General features: G+C 42.8%; 1 protein-coding gene across 1 annotated transcript in view; it reads left to right on the forward strand.

The window, feature by feature from the left end:
• LOC145406460 (rhomboid-related protein 3-like) overlaps positions 1-18,014 on the forward strand; it is a 234,790-nt gene that overhangs the window by 199,728 nt on the left and 17,048 nt on the right. Inside the window, exons 4-5 of the mRNA XM_080277615.1 lie at positions 13,247-13,359; positions 17,568-17,685. Coding sequence (XP_080133741.1) covers positions 13,247-13,359; positions 17,568-17,685 — 231 coding nt within the window. The remainder of the gene's footprint in view (positions 1-13,246; positions 13,360-17,567; positions 17,686-18,014) is intronic.

An 18,014-nucleotide genomic window follows, 5' to 3' on the forward strand; every position in this document is an offset into this window, starting at 1 on the left:
GTGTGTGTGTGTGTGTGTGTGTGTGTGTGTGGACTGGTGACATCACACTTACCTATAATCCGTACAGTTAACGATGATGTCACGTCTTCCGCTGATGTCACAACCTTTTTGCCGATAGGAGTCTCACAGCTAAAAAAAAAAAAAAAAAAAAAATCAATCAATAACTCTTAGTGTCAGCCACAATAAAACAGTGATAAAATAATGACATAATCTAACCTACCCTAACTTGGTCTAACCTTATCTGACCTAATCTGTTTTTATCCTTAGCTAACATAAATTAACGTAATCTACTCTAACATGACCTTGCCTTACTTAATCTAACAATCTATTTCACCTGTTCTAATCTGGCCTAATCTTGCCTTATTTAATCTAGCACAGTCTATCCTATTCTGTCCTAATCCGGCCTAACTTTACCTAACCCGACCCAGCTTAAGCCAACCTAAGCCAAGCCAGGTCAGGTCAACTCAACCCAACCCAGCCCAGCCCAACCTAACCCAGCCTAGTCCAGTATAACAAAAATCAGTTGTCTGAGTGGGTTAGGAGGCTTCGTAGCACTTCCTCTAAAGCGAGTTATTCTGAGTATTACCCATTAAGCTTTCCATGTGTGTTATTCATCCCTTAAATATCGACACTATTTTTATCAGTAACAAAAAAAGAGAATATAGATGTGCTGTGTTCAGAATAATTCGCTAAGGAAGAGGCGTTACGAAATTCTCAAAGCCACTTGAAATACGACTCTTTATTATTTAATGTTAGTAACTTTTTCTTATAGTCACATCCCCTCCCCCCTTTCCCATCTCCTTTTCACTCCCTTTCTTTTTGCTTTCCGTATGGCTGCCTTTCTCGTGTGTGTGTGTGTGTGTGTGTGTGTGTGTGTGTGTGTGTGTGAGAGAGAGAGAGAGAGCGAACCCACATACACACACAGTTCTGGTGACCAAATGCTTGTAATAAAAACTCTTCCTCTGTTTTGGTGTGTGTGTGTGTGTGTGTGTGTGTGTGTGTGTGTGTGTGTGTGTGTGTGTGTGTGTGTGTGTGTGAGAGAGAGAGAGAGAGAGAGAGAGAGAGAGGAGGGAAGGATGAAGCAGACAGACAGACAGACAGAAAGAGGTAGGTGAGGAAAGGAATGTGAGAAAATCCGGGTTGAAAGAGAGTGAGAGTTCTGATGAAAGGAGAGGAATGTGTGTGTGTGCAGAGAGAGAGAGAGAGAGAGAGAGAGAGAGAGAGAGAATAGACGACAGTTCCGGGATGAGAAATTGAGAATGATCGGGCCAAATCCTGGTGGCAGTAGGAGGCTCCCTGACACCTATTTACAATCCTCCTATGACACACACTCAGCTGAATAAAATACTAGAGTTATCCCAATCGTGACATTGTTAATGGTGCTATTATTAACACCGAATTTCCTATCACTCACTCTTAAATTGATTAAAAAAAAAAAAAGTTTGATTTTAGCTCTGAGACGATACTAGAGTTCTCCCAAACGTGAGTGGGCTAATTATTCTCATGAGGTATTAAATAGTGTAAATTAGTGTGTAACATGGGAATATATTATATCACCGGGCGCATTCTCAGATAATGAAAATGCGTATGACAACGTAATATTATCATTTATGTGTTGTGTAAAGTGGATAGGTATGGAAGAGTTACGAGAGAGAGAGAGAGAGAGAGAGGGGGGAGGAAGGGGGAGTAGCGGTCAAGAGTAAAGGGTTGTGTGAAAGTGAGAGTGGTACGGCAGGGAGGGAGGGAGGGAGGGAAGAACGGGCAGGTATTTGGAGAGAGAGAGAGAGAGAGAGAGAGAGAGAGAGAGAGAGAGGAGGCAAACTAAATTAATCCTATACCTGATTCTTGCCGTAAGATCCCGAGGCTAGGCTATCGTCATCGAGAATAGATGATTACCCTCTCTCTCTCTCTGTTACTATCACTGTGGAAAAATTATAGGATGGAACAGCATTAGATTTAGAATAATTTTTGAGGACAATTAGAGGAAACAAGTAATGAAATTTTGGGCGGAAAAGGTCAAAGGTCATGGTAAAAAGCTATGATGCTGCCCTGGAGGTATACGCTCTCGGAATGCTCTCCTTTTTTTTGTTTCCTTTCTTCCCTCTTTTCTCCCTCCTTTCCTACCCACCCTTCCCCTCTCCTTTTTTTTCCTTTCTTACTTCCATCTTTTCTCCCTCCTTTCCTACCCACCTCTCCCCTCGCCTCCTGCCCTCCGCCTACGCCCTGGGGTAAGTGAGGTCCCGCCAGGTTGCATCAGCGTGACTCTGCAACATCGCTCAACTGCCCTTGCAACCTGATTTAGCCCCTTGACCCAGTGAGGCTGTAGAGAGATTTTTATTGCGTTTTTAAGCAGTTTGTAATTTGCTGTAAGTGGTTTTTTAGTCGATAGGGTACGAGATAGATAAACAGGTGGACAAATAGATGCACAAACTTTCGATCTCTATATATGCCTCTCTGTGTCTATCCATCCATCTATCCATCTGTCTTTCTATACCTATCTATCTACCGAGAGAGACCAGTGGGAATGGAATCTCTTGAGGAATGAGTGTAGGGTGTGTGTGTGGAAAGAATGAAAAACTGGAAGGCATGGAGTGGAATGAATGAATGACAAGTATGGATAGGTGTGTACATGACTAGGGTGGCACTCCTCTTTATCCTGTCGGCATTCCACCCAGCATTCCACCCAGGCTTACATTTCCTTCCACCTACATTTTTGACTACACCTTTCTCTCAAGTTCCCACCTCTCTCTCTCTCTCTCTCTCTCACACACACACACACACACACACACACACACACACACACACACACACACACACACACCCTACCGCGGTATGAGACCTCCAGCACTCAGGAAACTCCGTGTGTTGCCACCTTCCTTCCTGCCTCACCTGGCATGTGTGTGTGTGTGTGTGTGTGTGTGTGTGTGTGTGTGTGTGTGTGTGTGTGTGTGTGTGTGTGTGTGTGTCTGTGTGTGTGTGTGTGTGTGTGTGTGTGTGTGTGAGAGAGAGAGAGAGAGAGAGAGAGAGAGAGAGAGAGAGAGAGGACAATGGAAATTCCACCCCCTCGAAAAGCATACTTCAAATATTCACCATTTTTTCTTTTTCCTTCTTTCTTTATTTTTCTTCTTATATATCCGACTCTGAACATAAACTAAGAAGCCCGTTCCCGAAGTCTAATAATCCGCATCCAGAAATTCGGATCCTCACATTCTTCCCTGCAACATCCTGGATCGAACTCACGACCACACAAACATCCGTATATTCCCCACCTACCTTGACGTGGAAGAGGGTGGGCGTGGGAGCGGATGTGGAAGAGGGTTGGCGTGGAAGTGGATGGATGGATGGATGGATGGATGGATGGTTGGATGAACGGATGGATGGATGGTTGGATGAACGGATGGTTGGATGAACGGATGGATGGATGGTAGGATGAACGGATGGATGGATGGTTGGATGGCTGGATGGATGAACGGATGGATGGTTGGATGAACGGATGGATGGATGGATGGATGGAGGAGTGGACACAGACAGGCAGATACATACTGTACATACCTACATACATACAAACACACATACATAGACAAACAAAACCTAATATATATATAGCTTATACATACGAAATACATACACACATACACATACATAGTCGTACATACATACATACATACATACACACATACACGCACTGATTAGGAGATAGGTGTGCAAGGTAATAGACAGGTGGACAGGTGGTTACGCAACGGATTACGCAACTTAAAGACATCTTGAATTCCTTAGTTAAATTCTCAGAAGCGGAAAGTTGTTATGTATGCAAATTAGGTAAAAAAAAAATACGTTTTATTTTTTTATTTTCACCCTGTAATGCTGCCGACGTTGACACGATGGAGAGAGAGAGAGAGAGAGAGAGAGAGAGAGAGAGACAGAGAGACAGAGAGAGAGAGAGAGAGAGAGAGTCCTGTGGAATCAGAGTGCGTCATTAATATTAAATATGTTTATCTAGATTTTTCAAACGCGTTTTTAAATTCTGAAAATAGTTTTAAATCGAAATTACCTGAAGATAATTAACTGGGGAGAAAGAAGAGAATGGGAGGATGGGATGTAGGACAGGGAAGGGGAGGGGAGGTAAGAGGAAAGATGGGGAGGGGAGGAGAGGAGAGGAAAGGAGGGAACGGATAGGGGGCAGGGGAGGAGGAAGAAAGGGAGGGGAGAGGAAAGGGGAAGGGAGAGGAACAAAGGGGAGGAGAAAAGAAATAAGAGGAGGGGTGAGGAAAGAAGGGGAGGGGAGCGAGGAACGAAGGAGAGGGGAGAAGAAATAAGGGGAGGGGAGAGGAAAGAAGGGGAGGGATGGGGAGAATATTGTCTTACACGCAACGATGTAATTACCAGGTCACTTAACCCTCTCACGGCCACATCTTCCCTCGTATTTTATTCCTGCTGAGGCCACATGATTTTACTCAGACGTGTGTGAGTCGTAGTAACCACACACACACACACACACACACACACACACACACACACACACACACACACACACACACACACGAGAGAGAGAGAGAGAGAGAGAGAGAGAGAGAGAGGGAGAGAGATTGTACGTGTTTTGAAAAGGTTTCTGAAGCAGCTCTCGGATGTCAACTGCCGAGGGGAGAGAGCGAGAGGGATTAGGGAGGGAAGAAGAGAGGAGAGGGGAGGGGAGAGGGAGGAGGATTAGGAGAGAGTGGGGAGAGGGAGGAGGGAGTGAGGGGAGAAGAGTGGAGAGGGAAAGAGGGGAGATGGGCAAGAGAGAGGGAGTGGGATTTAGAAGGAGAGTGTGAGAGGGGAGAAATGGGGGAAAGAAAGAGGGGAAAGTGTGCAGATAGGATTAGGGAAAGGAGGAGGAGGGGAAAGTGAGTAGATGGGATGAGGGAAAAGGGAGAGAAGAAGGGGAGAGGTAGAGAAGGGAGGGGAAGAAGAAGGAGAGAGGTAGGGGAGGTGAAGGAGAAAGGGGAGGGGTGAGGAAGGAAGATGGTGAGAAGGAAAGATGGAGTAAGGGGAGAAGAACGGTGAACAGAAGGTGAGAGGAGGGGAGAGAGGGGAGGGAGAGGGAGAGAAGAGACAGATTATAGAGGGGAAAGTAAGAAGAGGTGGGTGGAGAGTTAGGGGGGGAGGGAGAAAGGGGGAGGGAGAAGCTGAAAAGAGAAATGTTATTAATCTTTTTCTAATAAAACATAGAGTGTAATATTAAAGTAACCATATTCTTCCCAGCAACTGACTATTCCTCATTACGGTGAAGAGCACTTGAAGGCCCTAGTTTTATTTAATTGTTACCTAATTGTCTTTCATGTAATTTTAATAATGTTTTTAATGATTTTAGTGCATGTCATTATTTATTTTTTGCTTTTTGTATCGCTTAATTTTTTCAGTATTTCAGTCAGGTTCATATATGTGGTTAATTATTTTTGTTTTTATGGTAGTGGTGATATTCAATTAATTTTTTATCTTTGACTACTGTATTTTCATGTAAATATTTATAATGGGTTCGAAGGCGTTATCAGGGTGCAGGCATCTTCCTTTTGCCTTCCCACCGTCTTACTTTGCATATCAGCACGCCACACCTGTCCACCACACCACACCACACCACACCACACATACTAACACCTTCACACAGCCACACACACACCCTCACATATCTTCCCATACTCTCACACACACGCTAACATACCCACACATACTCAGACATACCCAAATATACCCACATATATCCATACTTACCCACACTTACCCATGCATACCTTCACAACCTTTTATTACACGTACAGCACATACTCTCATCTCAGTCCTGCGTGTGTGTGTGTGTGTGTGTGTGTGTGTGTGTGTGTGTGTGTGTGTGTGTGTGTGTGTGTGTGTGTGTGTGTGTGTGTGTGTGTGCGTGAAGATGAATGTGTGTGCGAGTGTGTGTGCGTGTGACAGCGTGAGAGAGGTGTCTTGGCAACTAAAGGGCCGTGCACTCGCTCTTCTCACACTCTCTCACTCACTCTCTCACATCTTGACTTCCATTGTTCCCCTATGGCGTCTCACAGCAGTATCTCGACTCCCCCCCCCCCACGTCTCTCTCTCTCTCTCTCTCTTCTCTCTCTCTCTCTCTCTTCTCTCTCTCTCTCTCTCTCTCTCTCTCATTACCATTCCTTGTTATCCCTGCCTACCACCCTCATTTTCCCCTCCCCTGCCCCCGTGCCTCCCCTTGCTTTCTCCCCTGCCTCACCCCTGCCTAACCGTGACATGCCTACCAGGTTTGCCTCACGTCACTAATTTGTCCCTCAAACTCTGCCTTCACCATCCACCATACCACAGGTCAGAGCATATTAGCCTAATTTACCATAACATACCTTTGCCTAACTAAACATAGCAACAAAGTATAAGATAATCTAAACTAAATCACCTTCTCTAACTTCACTAACTTAACTTCTAACCTAACTGACTAGAACCCAGCCTAACTTGACAACCAGGATTCCGGGGGCTTGTATGGTGAATAAATGAGTGTGCGGCCAATTTTATAGGGGGTAATGTTGATTAGTTCTCCCACTGCCATAATCTTTCCTTTTCCTAGCTTTCTGTGCTTGACCTTATCCGACCTGCATGTGTGAAATAAAGAAGCAAGATGATGATGATGATGATGATGATGGTAGTGGTGGTAAAGATGACGACGACGACGATTGTGATGCATAACTTTATTCTGAATGTTAAAAAAAAAATAAATCCTTTGGAGAGAGAGAGAGAGAGAGAGAGAGAGAGACTAAACACAACAGGACAAGTCAGGTATAGTAGTTCTGGGACAGAGAGAGAGAGAGAGAGAGAGAATTACACTCCACGTGTATTCACAAGTCTGGCCTGAGTCACTCCTATACGAAAAGGAGCGAGCGTGTCCTAGCTTGTACGCATTCATAGCATCCCCCCCCCTCTCTCTCTCTCTCTCTCACACACACTTATTAGGATTGCATACGTTGCGTGCAAGGGATTGAGTAAGGTTTAGATCTGCGTGTGGGTAGGTATGTGTATACGTAAACTTCGTGTCATATACAGAATTGCGTGCGATTAAAACTGCGTATATCTGGTCAGAATTGCGTAATGATGGTTAGAATTGCGTATGGATGGTTAGAATTGCGTAAGGATGGTTAGAACTGCGTAAGGATGGTTAGAATTGCGTAAGGATGGTTAGAATTGCGTAAGGATGGTTAGAATTGCGTAAAGTGGTTGGAATTGCGTAAGGATGGTTAGAACTGCGTAAAGTGGTTGGAATTGCGTAAGGATGGTTAGAATTGCGTATGGTAGTTATGGTGGAAAAACAGTAGCTTAGTTCCTGATGGTAGTTATAATGTTACAATGGTGATAGGTAACTGTGGTAGTTTTGGTAGTTATGTTACGATGGTGGTAGGTAATTGTAGTAGTTTTGGTAGTTATGTTACGATGGTGGTTGGTAGTTGTGGTAGTTTTGGTAATGGTGGTAGGTAATTGTGGTAGTTTTAGTTATGTTATGATGGTGGTAGGTAATTGTGGTAGGTCTGAATGCTAATTGTTGTGGTAATGTTGGTAGCGCTGAAATACCGGACAGAGGAATGTTTGTTACTGGGTCAGCGGTTGTGGTTAGGGAGTTACAGTGAAATGTTGGTAGGTGGATGGTGGTTGTGGAATGTTGGTAGTCGTGGTCGTTGTTGTTGTTGGTGGTGGTGGGATGCTGGTAGTCGTGGTTGGTGATGATGGTTGTAGTTTTAGTAGAGATGATGGTAGTGGTTGTTGTAGTAGATGATGAGGTGGTGAGTTGTTCTAGATGGTGGTAGTTGTGGTAGCGATTAGCAATGGTGGTAGTTGTAGGTGGTGATGGTTGTGGCAGAGGGTGGTAGTTGTGATACCGATGGTGGAAATTGAGGCAGAGTGGTAGGTAGAGATAGTGGTAGGCGGAGATGATAGTTGTGGTAGACAGAGATGGTGGTAGTTATGATAAGTACAGTAGAGGTGGTGATAGTTGTGGTACGTGGACATGGTGGTAGTTGTGGTTCGTATATGGTGGTAGTTGGGGTTCGTATATATGGTGGTAGCTGTGGATGGTAGAAATAGTGGTAGTTGTGGTAGGATTAGGCAAGTAGTTCAGAGTGGATTGACTGAAGTGGTTATCTTAATTCTCAGTTATCGAGTTCAGATTAAGATCGTCCGGTATATAAACGTTTCTTCGGTTTAATTAGGGGTTCTCCGGAACTCGAGTTAAGGAGAGAAGTTTTTAATACAATAATATAGTTCTGGGGAAGAAGGAAGGAGCAAAGGAAAACACACATACATCCCCCTTCGTGTCTCGATGGTTACTGCTGGGTCCGAAAGCGTCCTCGCCCTCCCAGACTCAGGAGTTGCCACAAGTGCAAAATTGCTGGCATATTATTCGGCAAAAAATTGATCGAATATCGTGTATAATGGCGTAATGGTGAATCAGTGTGTGTCCTTCTAGATTCATTAGTTTTACCAGGCATGTCTTTTTTTTTTTAAGTTTTTTTTTCTGACTTGCGGACTTTATGAGGCTGGGCATCTTAACAGTGTTCACTTTTTTTTTTTCCCCTGTTAATATATCACGATTGCTTTGGTATGTAACGGAGTGTTGTACGAAGGTAAGAGTATTTGAGATTAACACCTCCAGCCAAGCTTCTCTTCTCAACTTATTTAGCATTTGCACTTCTACTTGTATTTACTGTTCGTACGCCCATCCGTGTTGCTCCACCTCTCAAGCCTCAGGACCTTAATCTTGCATCCAGACGATTTTATTCATCTGAAAGAACCGTGGTACTGTTGGGATTACTGAAGGCCATATCTAACCCCACCAGTTCAGAACGTCTCCCCAGAGCTGATTAATGTAATATGGTGGCAGGTACAAGGTAATAGATGTACTCGTGTCAAATGGTTTATTCTTAGATGAGTCGCACCTGTCATTCCTTTCCTTTCCCCCGTTTTATTTTCACCTCTCCCACCCTAGCACTCAATTTTATCTCCTTTCCTTCCCTCCCACTTACCCCTTCCTATACTCTTTCCCAGTCCTCTTTCTCCTTCAAGCTTCTCTACCTTCTTTCCTTCTCTCCTTGTTACCTTTCCATCTTCAGTCCTCCCTCCCTCCCCTTCACCTATCCTTCCTATTTCCTCTTTCATCCCCTTCCCTCCCACCCTCTCCTTTCCTTCTCCGCTCCAGCCCTTCCTATTTCTTCTCCTTTCCTTGTCCCTTCCTCTTACCTCTCCTTCCCTCCCTCCTTCTCCTTTCGCACGTGTCCGCCATAATCGGGTGACTCGGGGCTACGGCTACGAGCTCAGATCACCTCAGTTGCCACTCTGAGGTCGAGGGGAGAGGACGCTAGTCGCCTCCCTCGCTCCAGCCACCAGCCCCCTCGACTCTAGTCCTGTCTTTGCCTCGAGTGTGCTGGCTAACCAATACTTTTTAAACGTGGTGTGATTTTAACTGGACCTGTTGTTTTTAGCAACATACAATTATTGGAAACAGAATTTTAACGAGCCTTTTAATGGGATAAAAGGGTGTTTTACCTGTGTGATTTCGGTTTTTAAACTTGGATATACAGCAAGTCAACTCTCTTCGCAACTGTGTGTAAGTATTCTGTGTGTGTGTGTGTGTGTGTGTGTGTGTGTGTGTGTGTGTGTGTGTGTTAAGAAAGGTGTTGAATACAGCAAATAATAGTACTTGCTTGCACTGTCATGTATTTACCTTTAATTTCTTCACCATCCCTTTAAAGAATAAGAATGTTTTGGTGTTGATTTAAAGTGTCGCAGGTCCTTCCCGAATTGAACAGGTCCTAATTTTGTGCTGTCTTGTCTTTTAAAATCTCTGTGAACACAAATTAATGTATTCTACTCGTCTTATGTTTTACTTATTGAGATATAGATGAATCTTGTTGTGTAAATACGACCCTTAGGTATACCAAAACATAAAATTCATAGTTGGAATTAAGAGGGCAATTATAGTACGGTATATACAGGTGAAATAATGACCACTAATTATGTCCCCAGAATGGCCAGGTGAGAAAGCGACGCATGAATTAAGATTTTATGTAAGCACAATTTTTCCTATTTTCTTGCTAGAGCCATACATGCTTCCTCTCTCTCTCTCTCACCTACAGCCAGTTATTTTATTATTATTATTATTATTATTATTATTATTATTATTATAATTTTGGTTTAGCAGTAGTCTCGTTTAAAGCTTAGGTAACAGTTCAAGGATACTGAGGTGTAATGTGCAAAATCGCTAAGGAAATGATGTTAAGAAATCTCCATGGCCACTTTGAATGCGAACCTTGATCCAGGAATAAGGAAGTTTGAACCAAGCATAGCGGTCGTGTTTTATAGTAATTATTAAACCCTTCAGCCCGTGGACGTTGTTTATCGTACTGGAGTTTTTTTTGTTTTAACCTCGTGTCTTCCAGTGTTCTCGCCTGTGCAGAATAAATATCTTCTGGCAGCAACACTATACTAAAATAATAATAATAATAATAATAATAATAATCGTTCTGAGGGGAGTTCGGAGTTATTAATGAGTTATATTTTATATATTTCGTTGTCGCTGCAAATTAAAGTAAATTAGTATTTGCTTTTGGGGTGTATCGTTAATGATATGTTTGCAGAGAAGTGGTGGATCATATATCATTACGGCTCGTTATTGTTAACAGTTAGATACGATATATTGATGTCAGTGTATTACAGCTATATACAGTTAGAATATAGCTGGTCTTCAGGATGTACATAAAGAAGCCATCAGTTAGCTTTCGTAATGGGTCAGATATACATAAAGTCATCAGTTAGCTTCGTAATGGGTCTGCTATATATAAAGAAGCTGTCAGTTAGCTTTCGTAATGGGTTTGACATATATATAGTCATCAGTTAGCTTTCGTAATGGGTCTGATATACATAAAGTCATCAGTCAGCTTTCGTAATGGGTCTGCTATATATAAAGAAGCTGTCAGTTAGCTTTCGTAATGGGTCTGACATAATTATATATAGTCATCAGTTAGCTTTCGTAATGGGTCTGACGGTGTTCATAGAGTAACTTGTCAGGAATTTCGCGTCATATACAGTTACTTTCATATTACAGCTTGACTCCTCACCCAACAGCTAGCCTGTAGTTTGAGCCTGTTTTTGCTCCTTACTAGCTTATTTTTCAGCGCTGCGTCAGGATTTGATTACCGTTCAAGGCTTCCGTGGATGGAACGTGTGTATCAACATTCCTGACAGTCCTGGAAGCTTGTAAAACGGAACACTGGCAGGGAAAAAAACACCGAATCCAAACCTTCAGCGAAATAACTGGTCTGCAGGAGAGAGGGATTTACAGACCCATGTATTATCGATTCGTAACTTGATACTTTGACGTACGAAGAGTCTATAACATTATCCCTAAGTTTCCTGCAAATACGAATTATTATTTCGATTGGGAATTGACTGTGTTTGTGAATCCGACCCTGAATCTCAATTTTAGAGTTAATTGGGTAGGATTCATAAGCATAATTATTTACGATCATTTCCTTGTAGCAACTTTAGATTCTGCTTTTCGGGGAGAACTAGAGACACGGGAAGGGTGTGCATTGCCTCTCCTTGTCCTTCTTGCAAGAAAGTAACCATCTTTAAGACTGGAAATTGGTCGCAAGTCCGTTTGTGAATCCGGGACCTGGTCTGAAAATATTCGCTTACGGCGGCGCGCGATAAATAGTAGTGCCAGTTTCGTTTTAGAGGCGGTGGGGAGTGCACGTCCGCCGCTACTCCTCCCGTCCGGGTTTTGTTTTTGTGTTTTGTCTGTTGTTACCCTGTTCTTGTTGTGTTTGTAGATTATATTTTTTGTTACCGTTACGTGGCTATACAAGGACCAGACCTGGCTGGATTACTAAGCAATCTACAGTCTCCCATGAACCCTTAATCGACTATTTTTTGACGAAACGAACGACTAAGAGAAAAATAATCATCATGACCTTATCCGGTGAGAATGACCCTCCATTTTCTCCTCTATTTTTCCATACTAGAATGCCTCAAATATGCGTCTGTTATCAAATGGGAATTCCTGTCGAGTTTGCTAGCCTATTTTTACCCCCTTGTCTGACCTAAACTGAGGCAGCGTGTGTTTAGACAGAGCTTAAGTCTGGGGTGAAGGAGTTTGGGGGGTACGATTTTGCAGGGAATGTATGGGATGAGTTGAAAGTGTCGGGGTGTGCTGAAGGCTTGGAATTTATGAGTATTTTATGAAGGGCTACACAGTGGGATATATATAGTCAAAGGTATATTATCTGGTGTTCAGAGTCTGGGGATATGTGAAGGGCTAGGAATATGTGATCAATGTTTTTTTTTTTTTTTAGGTATATTCTGAAGGTGAAATGTGAACGGGCATACTCTGGGATGATTAGTAATACATGTGATTGGTTTAAAAGGAATGTATGGGGTGTTATGAAATTTGATAGGTATATGTTGGGGCCTGGAGTAAGGAGATAACATGGAGGGTTAATAATAATGTTTTCTGCGTATCGGAGGCAGATGTGAATGCACTGAAGTGTTAAAAATATTGTTCTCTGTATTATAAGAAGTGAAAGTGTAAAAAAAAAAAAAACTATTATTGGGGATTGGGAAATGGATGGATTAATGTTACTAAATATATATTAGGCTGCACAGTAGGATTAGCTAGGTTCTTGGGAGTTAGGCAGATGTGCAGTTACGTTATTAAGCATTAGGCAGATGTGCAGTTAAGGATTACAGATGTGCAATTATGTTCTTAAATATTCGATAAATGTACCTATGTTCTAGCTAGGATTTTGCACCCCTGGTTTATGGGTAGGCCTATTTTAACTAAGGGCAGGCTGCCAACCTCAGCTGATTAGTCAAATGTTCGTAGACGGAATAGAATAGTTTCCCAGCCGTCCTCCAGGGGGTCAAGGATGTGCACTTTCTTACGACTACTGCTACTACCAACATTACTTTTATTATTATTATTATTATTATTATCGAAACAAACTGGAGGATTACGCTAGAGAGAGAGGGGGCGGGGAATTGGTTAACCGTATTTTCATTGTCTTATTTAATTCCAGTTAACTCCAGACGATTTTATTCAGCCGAGAATGGATGAAAGGAGCCTGAGCTGTCACGATATACCTCATTAATTTTCGTATAATTCCAGCAATCAACAGACGCCTTCAACCGCGAGTCATAAAAGATTTCTCCTTTATTTATTTTGTCTTTGTTTTGTATTTTTCTTCAGATGAGCGGGAAGAGGAGTCGGTCGTTCAAATGTGCCGTTCATCAGCGAGATCGACAGGTCGGCTCTGAGAACGACTTCCATCTTCTCCTTCACGAACCGCCTATTTTTAACAAGTGAGTAGCGACTGTGTGTGTGTGTGTGTGTGTGCGTGTAAGAGAGTCTCAGGACCGATTATATATTACCTCTAACTTCGACCTCCGAGCAAGAAATATATCCTTCCTTATTTTTATTTCCCCCCAACACGCCCTCGTCACATGAGTTAGTAGTAGTAGTAGTAGTACTGTTGTATTAAACTGTCTGAGGATGACTGCCACTATTCTTACAGTATAGACTACCTCGAAAGTGCCTTATACTTCTAAGCTTCTTGTTGTATGTATATAGATAGATAAATACCTTATAAATAACGTATGAGACATCAAACGGGCGAATAACAGGTCGCGTCTTAATGTATGGTTAGGTATGGGCCTTGTAGGCTGGCACCGATTCCTTAGCGCCGCCTGAGACTCGTGTGATAAGACCTCCAAATGGACGGGAGAAGAATATGAGCTGACCGGTGTTCCTGGGGCCTGGACTTGACAATTATACCTCCTTACATGTTACGTAGGACCAGCGTTGATGTCACGAACACGAGCGTATCCCATAAAACACGCAACCCAGGGGCTTCCCACGCCTACCAACCCCACCGGATCAATTCCCACCCAGCGCCGGCTTGCTTGACCTTCACCAACAGCCTAACTGCCTTCAAAATTACCCTGTTACATCACTACTTCTTTTAATTTGATCGTGAGTGCTTTTTCGTAACTACATTTACCGACTGGAGTAGCTATCTTAAGTCTGGTAGCTACTGATAACCTTTTAAATTTATCCTACTGCATCATTACCAGTGTTGTTAAACCATGAGAAATTTATCTTTACTAGATTCGGCGATTTTTGTAGTTTTCTCAGACCCTGGAATATCTGCCTCATCCGATCAATTCTGACCACTCTAGCCGGCTATTGTAACCCGTTTTAGACAGCCTACCTACCTATAAAATTACCCTGTTGCCTATTGAACCTTCTCGTTTATTCGTGAGACTCCATTTCCTGACTAGATTTGCTGACACGAGTAGTGATCTCAAACTCGGAACTACCAACCTCTCCCGATCAATTCTGACCTAAGCAGCTGACGTCTGTATCATTCCCCAGCAACCTGGCAACTTTTAAAATTAACCTGCTACATAATTACCCCTCTGGTTAATCCCTGGGGCAATTTTTCTGGTGATTTTCGCGGTTTCGAGAGACCAGACTTAATCAGGTAGCGATGACATGTTTTTGCTTTGGGTTGGCACGCTTGGAATGCCTGGGTGCCGGGTGCCTAGTAAGGTTTGGCACCGCTAGTGGCTAACACGGTGGCGGCACAGTGAGACATGTGTTATCCTGTGCTGCCGCTGTTGATGCTGGAGGTCGTAGTCGGGGGGAAATACAAAGAAGATTTAATATATCGTGTTGTGGGGGATGTCACTGAAGGAAAATGGTGGTTGGAATCGTAGTACAATTCGTAATGTCATCGTTTCTTCTGCGAAAATCGATCGAAGTGTCTAGTTAAGAAGTGATGCGGTGAAATGTCATGTGATAAAAACTATAATGGTAATATAGGAATAATTATGTGCTTTGGAACTGAAAGAGTAGTACAGTGTCATGCGGGTGACAGAGTGGGATGAGTTCGTTAATTTTACCCCCCTTTCGTGACGTAAAATCGATTTGAAATGTATGGATTGAGGCGATTGAAATGACAGGTGGTTTAGTAAATAAAGTGGAAATATTTTATGCGACGACACGGAGACAGATGTTATATTGTTTTTTTTTAATGTGTAATTTGATCGATGTTTGGTGCTAGAATGCTGGAAATTTTGAAAAGTGGAATGTCAGGTGGTACAGAAGTTTTGTACTAATCTAAGTGTTTCATATCTGGAAAATGAAGATATACTATTCTGCGTGAGTGGAATGTGCAGTTGTCTCACATCAGCACGAACTGTGAGGGATGTCTTAGGAAATGATGTGATGGAAATACTAGGGGTAATGGCAAACGAGGTAGTGCAAAATTTAGGCAAAGAAAAAACAAAAAGTAAAGAAGGGAAATCCGTGTGGTGGTTGTTTATCGAGTGGAGTGTGCTACTTTATTTCTGCGCGACAGTGGTCGATATTTAGGAGGTTACGAGGTGAAATATTGAAATGTGGCGTGTTACTGCAAGGTGGATATGGCGAACTCTCTGGATATACAGTAGCTACAGAAAGTGGAAATGTAGTGTAAGTTAGGTGTACTGTCTGGTTTGGCGCGGAATTATAAGTGAAATACCGATATTTAAAATGTTACGTCATATTACAGGTGAATATTGCTATACCTCGCGAAATAAGTTATTGAAAGTACGGGTATTGTGTGTTATTGCATTAAGCGAAGGAAAATGTGTAATCTTAATTATTATTGCTTATGGATGATCGATATCTGTAAATGGAGGAGGTGAAATGATTGAAATGTTGCGTCATATTGCGAAATGGATACTTCTAAGCCTCTGGAAAGTGCTATAAAAAGTGGAAATATATTATAGTGTGCGGGTGGTTGGAAATGTGTCGAAGTTAAGTGAAATTATTGAAATGTCAGATGTAGCAACTCGATATTGCTATGCCTCTCGAAATAACCACACACACACACACACACACACACACACACACACACACACACACACACACACACACACACACACACACAGCATGGTCATTTTAACGCATTGCGCAAAGATGTTATTTTCATCGTAAGAGAAGAATTAAAAAAGAAATTGTCATTGATACAAGCTGTTTAGTCTACCCCCTTGAGATGTGCAAAATGCAGATATATGATACGTTGTGGCATTATGCACTTATTTGCAAGTCCGAGAGAAGCTAGAACGGAAGGCTGAAATAACCTGAGTGATAATATGTTTAGTGCTAGCGAGGAACAGCGAATGTTAAAAGAATAAAAAGTGCAGAATAGATGCATGAAAGGGAAGGGTATAATATGGAAAGTCGAGGTGCGTGATCAATTAGGATATGAAAATGAAATAATCAGTTATGACAGACAGTGAACACCAGCAATATACGGAAAAATAATATAGCAGGGTAAAAAGAGTTATATCAACTTGCTATACTAGATAAAAAGCAAAAGAAAATTAATCCGTCCCCAAAAAATGTTATATCAACCTCTGATAATAAATAAAACTCCGGAGAAATTTAATCCGTCCATGTTTCATATCTACCTGGTATAACAGATAAAACGCCAAAGAAAATGAATCCGTCCACCCGGTGTAAGAGATAGCTAGGCAGAGACACAGTGTAAAGAAACCTACCCGCACACGCGTATGAAATGGGGGTTGCGTCACGTGAGGGTGCGTGGCGAGAGAGGAGACACGAGCAGCAGCATGTACTACCTACTGCCCTGTGTTGTGGTGAGGCGATGTGAACGAAGTGCTGCAGCGGGGATAAGATGTTGTCTCAGGTACGGTCAGGGATAAAGGTTCGCCTGGTATTCCGCAGAGATCATTTCATTTAGGGCATGTACGGTCGTCTGCTTCGCACTTAGGGCATGTAGGCCTCCGTTCGTCAGTTTCACACTCAGGGTTATGTCCGCCACTTTGATGCACCGTGTCAGAAAGAATTAATTATCTGTGAGCTGAGACACATACCAAGTCTTTTCGTATTTAAGGAATAGTAACCAGCTGAGGGAAATAGAGGGTATAAGAGATGAATACATGACCAACTTTTGTCCTCGACTGTGCAATACAAGAATGTACCTGCATCTTCCTTCCGGACTTAACCTTTTTATTTTGTTCTTGCTAACGTCAGGCAGTTTTATTGGGAACGGAGAAGACCCCAGTTACTATCTGTCCTTAATCTCTCAGTAGTTTAAATCGGTGCTCCTAGTTTTATTGGGTCATCAGCTTTAATTTGTTGTTCTCGCTGAAATCAGTGCTCCATTTTTAATATGTGCAGGCTTCAGTTTTATTTTCCCCCTTGATCTGTGTCCCCAATTCCTCCTTTTATATGTACCAAATTCCGCCTTTCCTTTTATCTGTGCCCCCAGTTCCTCCTTCCATGTGTCCCCAATCCCTCATTTCCGTTTGTGTCCCCAATTCCTCCTGTCCTTTTATCTGTATCCCCAATTCCTAGCTCCTTTTTATCTGTCCCCAGCTCCAATGTATGCCTGTCCGCTTCTCATTCTCACCGCTTCTAACTCCGATTTTTGTCACCCAGACGCCAGTTTTAATCCCTAAACCCCCATCGTTAACCCCGGTATCCTGTGCCCCTTCAGAATGGTACGCCTGATAGCGGACGAGTTCCTGACGGAGGAGCGGGACCGGAAGTATTACGCTGATCACTACAGGTGTTGGCCTCCACCGCTCTTCGTTATAGCTGTAACGTTAGTTCAGGTACGTTGCTATTTTTGATTGTGTTTTGGCATGTTCTGATTCTTTTTGTGCTTTGTTTTCTTCGCAAGGCCGGTTTGTGTGTGTGTGTGTGTGTGTGTGTGTGTGTGTGTGTGTGTGTGTGTGTGTAGCTAAGTTTTTTGGCCTACTGTTAGTCATGGCCTACGTTGCTGTCGCTTCGTTGCGGTCAGCGCTGGCATACAACTTCTCACTCCTACAAGGGAACGGTCCATTAGGGTTAGAGGGAGAATTATAAACAGGTGTTGTATCAAGAACCATGTCAGTAGGAGTTGCCAGTCACCAGAATCGACGAACGTACTGGTCTAGGAGTT

The sequence above is a fragment of the Coenobita brevimanus genome, chromosome 70 (genome assembly GCF_032717465.1).
Source record: "Coenobita brevimanus isolate Jiangsu-jjx chromosome 70, ASM3271746v2, whole genome shotgun sequence".
Taxonomy (NCBI): Eukaryota; Metazoa; Arthropoda; class Malacostraca; order Decapoda; family Coenobitidae; genus Coenobita; species Coenobita brevimanus.